General features: G+C 25.9%; 1 protein-coding gene and 2 long non-coding RNA genes across 4 annotated transcripts in view; 1 reads left to right on the top strand and 2 right to left on the bottom strand.

The window, feature by feature from the left end:
* LOC116184919 overlaps positions 1-765 on the bottom strand; it is a 1,805-nt gene extending 1,040 nt beyond the window's left edge. Inside the window, exon 1 of the long non-coding RNA XR_004149584.1 lies at positions 647-765. This is a non-coding gene — a long non-coding RNA (uncharacterized LOC116184919). The remainder of the gene's footprint in view (positions 1-646) is intronic.
* On the top strand, positions 31-1,043 carry LOC116184920. The gene is made up of 2 exons (XR_004149585.1): positions 31-592; positions 680-1,043. It is a non-coding gene; the product is annotated as an uncharacterized LOC116184920 (long non-coding RNA).
* A 3,666-nt stretch (positions 1,044-4,709) lies between these two features.
* Positions 4,710-7,467, bottom strand: part of LOC102673670 (ornithine decarboxylase-like) — a 5,805-nt gene continuing 3,047 nt past the window's right edge. For both annotated transcript variants that reach the window (XM_006610399.2, XM_006610400.2), the window contains exons 2-9: positions 7,218-7,391; positions 6,900-7,146; positions 6,732-6,808; positions 6,464-6,637; positions 6,019-6,358; positions 5,719-5,933; positions 5,350-5,558; positions 4,710-5,226 (exon numbers count right to left, since the gene is read on the bottom strand). In XM_006610399.2, the coding sequence (XP_006610462.1) occupies positions 5,016-5,226; positions 5,350-5,558; positions 5,719-5,933; positions 6,019-6,358; positions 6,464-6,637; positions 6,732-6,808; positions 6,900-7,086 (1,413 nt within the window). In that variant the 5' untranslated portion in view covers positions 7,087-7,146; positions 7,218-7,391 and the 3' untranslated portion in view covers positions 4,710-5,015. The remainder of the gene's footprint in view (positions 5,227-5,349; positions 5,559-5,718; positions 5,934-6,018; positions 6,359-6,463; positions 6,638-6,731; positions 6,809-6,899; positions 7,147-7,217; positions 7,392-7,467) is intronic.

The following is a 7,467-nucleotide window of genomic DNA, read 5'->3' as shown; positions in this document are numbered from 1 at the left end:
AAAAAAAAAAAAAAAAAAAAAAAAAAAAAAAAAAAAAAAAAAGAAGCGATTCGTTGTCAAAGCGAGAGACAAAGAACAAAGTAGAAGGGAGAACGCTCGAGGCTCTTGATTAGAAGCGATCGTTTTCCGGTTTTCCGTTCGCGAGCCACAGCTGCCTGGCTGCCCCTGCCTTTTCCTTCCTGCTCGCTCTTTCGCTTTGCCGTTGACTCAACTCGCGAGAGGGAAAGTATTTTATACCACGCTTGGCTTGGCAAGAGAAAGGGGACACGGTTCGCTCCTAATTTCTGTTTTAACTCGGTGAACCTATATATCGTGGTTGAGAGCATGTAACTCGACGCCAGTCACATTATGTACATTTATATTAGTGTGTGTGTGTGTGTGTATATTCGCATATACACGAGTATTCTTAAAGGATACGTTACATTCGACGGTAAAACATGGTGGTCCAGTCCAATGTAAACCGGCATTATTATCGTTCATATCGTCGTCGTACTGTCTTCGAATATGAGATACAACATTGGGAAAAGGAAAGAGAGGAAAAGAAGGCTCGCGTAGAGCGCGTGCTCGACAGTCAACCTCTGTCTCGTTAGAGGTGAGACGAGGATACAGCCTCTTGGCTAAAAGTGAAATCGTCTATAGAACGTACTTGTATCATAGCTGTTATTATATGTTATGCCAGACATCGGATGAGGATTTGAAACCGCGATTACACCAGCTGCACACCGGAACAACAGCACGGTGCACGCGTGCGGATATCACGATTTGACATCCATGTCCACGATGAAGAAGTCACCAAGACGATAGTTAAAGGCTGTTGTCGTCCATTCGTTGAAACTGCACGCAAAAATAGTAATTATTTGTCCGTGAACGGGACTGATTCCATAGGGAAATCCGCATATTGTTTCCAGGCGGTTGGTGGGTAAACATGAGGTGCGGGTATACTTGCGTTAATTACAAAAGTGAAAGTGTGGGTCATTCACGATACACAGCTAACGGTATTTATACATATGAAATAAAAAGAAATCTCGTAGCCTCTTCTTCTTTCTGTTCCTTTTACGTAATTGATCTTGATATTGTTCCTGCGCTCTTTGATTATCCACGCACCGAGACCAACATTCTGTACGCGTGGTTTGTGTCATGTGTATCTTCTATTAGGCTGTTCCTAAAAGTAACTTTTATGTAATATATCGTGTGACGTTAATTATAATGGATTGTAGAAAATTGAAAGTATTTTAATTTTATTAATTTTTAATAAAACGTATTGTTTAAAAATATTTATGTAAAAAAAAAATAAATAATATAAATCAAACTAAAAATTTATGTATTAACAATATATGAAATTTATTTAATGAGTTTAACAGGAAAAATTCTGACATATTAAAAAATTTATGAAAAAAATCGTTCTTTTTCATAAATTTTTAATTTCTATAACATAAATGTTTACATATTTCATCTTTTTATTTATATTTTATAAATACAAATACTTACAATATTATTATAGGTATTTTTTTTTCTATTTTTTATTTAAAAATTTGGTGAACATCATATTATCTAGTAATATCTCAATTAAATTAAAAAAATTCTATTTTAGATGCTTATGAAAAATTATTTCGTCATATTGATAATACTCGTCTGTGACAATATTTTTTACAAAGTATCTATTTAAGAATCAATATAAAGTAATCAATTTTTGTTATTACAGTTATACTCCTTTTTTCAATCTAAACATTTTTGAAAATCTTACAAAATCAAAAACTAGTGAATTCATAAAAAATTTCATAAAAAATTTTAAGATATAAAAACTGAAATCTTATAATTCTCCAATATCTAGTTTGATCATTCATCAACTTTTTTCTTTATCATTTTTTTCTTCAATTATTATAAAAATATTGATTTTGATCTGCAATCAAAATACCATCAATTCCGATGTTATAGAATATCTGATGATTGATATTCTGTAATCGATTCTTATTTTATATAAAGATCTTATCTTTCACAGGTAGCAGCATCTAAAAACGTAAAATGAATAAAGAATTGGGATAGGTGATAAGTCAGTTGAAATTAATAAAATTAATGAATGTTTGTTAAAAAAATTAATGATTCCAATTAGTTCGACTAATTTTCATATAAAATTGCATAATAAAATAAAATCAATTATTTTTAATTTGGTATCAAAATATCGAAATATATCGATAAATAAATCTTTTTTTAAATATATTTTATTAAATATGATTAAATATAATTTATTAATTGAAAATATTTAAATTTTCCAAAAAAAAATTTATATTAAATAATTTATCTACTTTATCAAATGTTGATCATTTAATTAAAAGAATAATCGTTATTGACATCGAATGATGTTTCTATGAGAGATCGAAACATAAGTAGAGGTATCGGAAAAGCGTATAAGATATGAAAAGATTAGCAATTGTTACGCAATCATCCGGTTAGACAGTACATTGCAAACAAAACAACAGTATACCTTTCACAATGCGCAGCGAAAATTATTACTTGATGTCCATGTGAACTCTGTCCAAAAACCTTGACCAATTCAGATCTTCGATTCGATTCATGTAATATACATCGAGATATTTACTTAAATGCGATAATTCATGATGCGATAATCGAATTATTCTTCTATTCGATAGTATTACCTTCAAACTTTATCAATAATCATTTCAAGAGAATATGTAGATCTTTTTTTTTGATTAATTATCTTGATCAGTCCACTTGATCTTTTGATATTAATTTTAGATTTCTCTTATTTATTGATCGCTTATTCTTATAAAAATAAAAAAGTATATACTTGTAATTTTTATTTATAATCACAGATATGAGTTACTTACAAGGAATAATGCGATCTAATCTTAATGCGAAATCAAAAAGGAAAAGAAAAGAAATCTTTTTTATCATTATTCTATTATTAAATATAATGAATCTGTGACAATCAGCATTGGTTCTTGAATTAGAGAAATACATGAATATATTATCAATTCTTGAATTTTTGTGATAATAGAATTTTTACTCAATATAATAATACACGATATAATTATCACAAAAAATATCATAATATGTATTTATTACATATATAGTCATATAAATTTAAAAATTTTCAATTGTTTATATTTATAATATATATATATTATTTAAAAAATATTTATTTTTTTTGAATTGAATTAAAAATAAGATATATAAGAATTGACAAATTAATATAGAATTAATAACTAATAGTTAATTATAACTTTATTTAAGAAAAATATTTAACTTATTTAGACTAATGAATAAAAGATTAAATACTATTAAATATATATTTTATAATAATATAACAATAATAATTATGCAATAATAGTAAATATAAAATATATAAATAATTATAATAAAGTTGATGATAACAGAGATAATTTACAAATGTGTAAATAAGAAAACTACGCATACCAATATTTTTTTTTTTTTTGATGAACTTATTTGATGCACAAGTTCTATTTCTAGTTGATATATTAATCAAAAATGTATACTAAGAGTACTTAAGATTTCTAATTTCAATAAATTCCATGATAATTCATAAATCAGTGTCTTTGATATAGTTATATTAGATTTAGTTAAGATGCTAGATATGTTTATCTTTTAATTACATTTTATATAATATATGCTTATAAATTATTAATCAATTGAACTTAAGTTGTATATAAATCTCTGCAAAGATATAAAGAAACAAAGGTGGAATAAGAACTAAAAGTTCTTTAATTTGATTTTATATATTTTATTACATGTATTCATTTGTTAATAATAATTAATTAACAATAATAATAGTTGACATATATAATACAATAGGAGTAATAATTAATTAAGAAACTAATTATCTTTTCTTCCTGTGACAGCTGCCTCAATGCCTAAAAATCCTAGCAATCCTACAGAGTTTATTAATTTCACGTTTGAAATGAATGAAATCAAGAGAATAAAATATTTGTGCTTATATCATTATTATACATATGTTGGACACATACGTCACCTTCAATGCTATTAGTTACATTTCCCTCACTTTTTTTCTTTTTTTATATTTTCTTGTTGTTAATCATGTTAAATAACAATGATAATTTAAATAGTTTATATATATATATATATAAACTATTTAAATACATATTCTATATATATATAAACTATTTAAATACATATATATATAAATTATATAATATAAAATGATGTAATTATATATATATATAAATTACATATATATGTAAATGTCTTAACATTTTTTTTTTTAAGTTCTTACACAAAATCACTACTTTTGTTTTTTTTAAATATTTCATGTAAATTATGTAAATAATATTTGTGTTTAAAATTAAAGAACCACATAAAACCATAAATATGAAATTGTTCATAAAGACAGTTATGAAAATTAATAGCATTTTTACTAGATAAATCTTCTACTAACTCATATAATTTATATAAAAATGACAAACTTTCGTCTATATTAAATATGCAAATTATTCATGTCAAAAATTAATAAACATTTCTTTAATTACCACAAAAGTCAATATATAGTTCTAAAAGTATATACAAATATTTTAAATTGTCATACAATATGGTACTATAGATATTTTTCAACAATAATTTGAAAATATAATTTAATTTAATTTATAATTTAATTTATATTTGATATTTTTATGATATTTTTTAATTTTTTAATTTCATGTATCATCTTGCAATTGAAATAATTTGCACGTTCTTAATTTTTTTATGAAAAAAAAAAAAAAAACAAAATTTTTCAATTATGGCATCAAATATTAGTAATGTTGCCAGTTTTAAATGGGATAAAAGCGTATATATTACATTTTGTGGTTTTTAAACTAATCAAGATAAATATTATAAAATACATAATCTCAACACAAAAACTTAAAAAAAATAGTTATTTCTCAAGTTATGTCATAAGATTCTATATGAGAAATGAAAATGTGGTTTCTCATTAGAAATATCGAATAATTGTTTCAACAAGTTGTTATTATAATATATATGCATTAAAGATCAACTTCAAGATAATCATAAAAGTATGATGATGGTGGATTAGTAACATCAGCTAAAATTTGAGTTGATGTCAATTCAATATTTGAATTATGCCATGCATTAGTGTCAGTTCCACCGATATCCAAACCAAGTCGTAAATTAGCTGGAGTATTGCCAATAACAAAATGTTCTTCAGTCAAAGGCAAAGCATCTTTTAATAAATGCCTACAAAATATAATAACCAAAAGCTTTATATTTAATATTTGAACAGTATAATTGCAGTATTAGAAAGTATATCAAATAAAATATAATAAACTAAATATAATAAAATATTATATAATTTCTTACCAAATATTTTCATCAGCAACAATATGAACTTTTGGTACAGGGAATCCATTGAATGGAGAAGCAACTGGTAATGTATATGCTCCCATGTTTTCAAAAATTATCCAATCTCCAAGATCCATTTCGTGTAATAGAACATTTTCAACAACTTGATCCAAACCATCACAGGTTGGTCCCCAAATACTTGAGGGAATCATCTTTCCACAACCTTTCTGTTAAAATTTTAAAATGTTTATTATTGATAACAATTTATCTTTCCACAATCTTAATTATTAATATTGAAATATTTAATGTTAAATATTTTGAATAATTTAATACTTAATAATTTATAAAGTAATATTTTTAAATAGAATAATTTTTAATAATGATTACTTTTAGAGGTATTGGAATTACATGTTGATGATCATAAAGTAAACAATTGAAAGAACCATAAACACCATCATTAATATAATACATATTGTGCGTAATTGTATTTGGTGAATTTTCATCACCACGTACTGAACGTTTACTATGAATGCTGGTTGCAAGTGTAAATGCCGAGGCAACATAAAAACGGCCAGGTTCAGCAATTACATGAACAGCATCAGCTAAAATTTGTTATTATAAATAAAAATAATAAATTTATATTATAAAGTATAAAATATTATAATAAAATAAACAAATATTACTTACTATTAAAATATTCATCAAGTGCTTCATTAACAACATCAGCAATTTTATCAATACTAGAACCTTTATTTCCAGGATAACCACCTCCAATATCTAACAAATATGGTTTAAAACCAAGATCTGTTGCTAAATCAAATAATATTTTAGAATGGCGTATAGCTCGATAAAATACTGGTGGATCTTGACAGCCAGATCCAACATGAAAACTAATACCAATGATATTGAGTCCTAATACACGTGAAAGGCGCAAAAGATTGGGTGCTTCAAATATAGGATCACAACCAAATTTCATACCTAATTGACACTGAGCAACTTCAGCATCACAACGAATTCTAATAACAACCTAAAATAAAATAAAAATTAAATTAAATTTATAACTTAATTATAATTGAATTAAATTTATAATTATACAGAAAGATATAATGAAAAATGAAATATTTCTTATTACCTTAGCAGTTGGATGAAGTTTTTTAATTTTATGTAACTCGCTTTCATTATCTGCCGTCATAACATCGACACCAACAGCAGCAGAATGACGGATATGTGATGCTGGTTTAGCTGGATTGGCGAAGATAATTCTTGACGGATCTACTCCAACACTTAATACTTTGTTAATCTCAGACTATAAATAACAATGAATAGAAATATAAGTTAGACTAATTTACTTGGTATATCTATTATCAATAATACTAATGACAAAATATTAGATTACTTACTTTGGATGCACAATCAAAACCAATACCAAGAGCAGCCAGTACTTCAATTACAATTAAATTATCATTACATTTTACAGCTGAAATTTTATAATGAAATTAATTAATTTCTATAATTAATTGAAATTTATAGTAGAAAATGAAACATATAATATTTAATAGATATCTTACCATAATAAGGGCTGACGCGTGGCATTTTTTCCTTCCATATTTGATGTTTACGTACGACATCTCCAATATCAAGCACATAAAAAGCTTCTTCTTGCAATCCACTCAATGCAATATCTTTGATGACGGTCGTAACATTTGACGCACTGTCCAAGACATGAATACGTTCGTCCAGATTTGTTACCTTCATATTATTTATTTTATTGTTTTTAAGTTTTTGAAAGATACTCTGTAGGCGCTAGGCAGCAAACTAAAATTAAAAAACATATTACATTATAAAATATTTTATTATTTATTCATAATATATGACATAATACATACGAGGCAGCTGTCAATGAGAATTGGGTGAGTCGTGAGGAGGCGGGTTAAGACAAAATCACTATGGGGGTGCTAGCAAAGCCACGGGGGCTCTGCGTTCAGGGCCAACTTCCAGTTGCCGCAGTTATCTACGCACCCACCAATAGACTGGCCTACCAGTCTATTGCAGATAGAACCCTGTAACAAATTATATATTATAATATATTATATAATTATATTAATTATATAATATATTAATATATTATATTATATA

Source organism: Apis dorsata, unplaced genomic scaffold (genome assembly GCF_000469605.1).
Source record: "Apis dorsata unplaced genomic scaffold, Apis dorsata 1.3 scaffold_74, whole genome shotgun sequence".
Classification (NCBI taxonomy): domain Eukaryota; kingdom Metazoa; phylum Arthropoda; class Insecta; order Hymenoptera; family Apidae; genus Apis; species Apis dorsata.
This window is presented reverse-complemented; position numbering and strand designations above follow the sequence as displayed.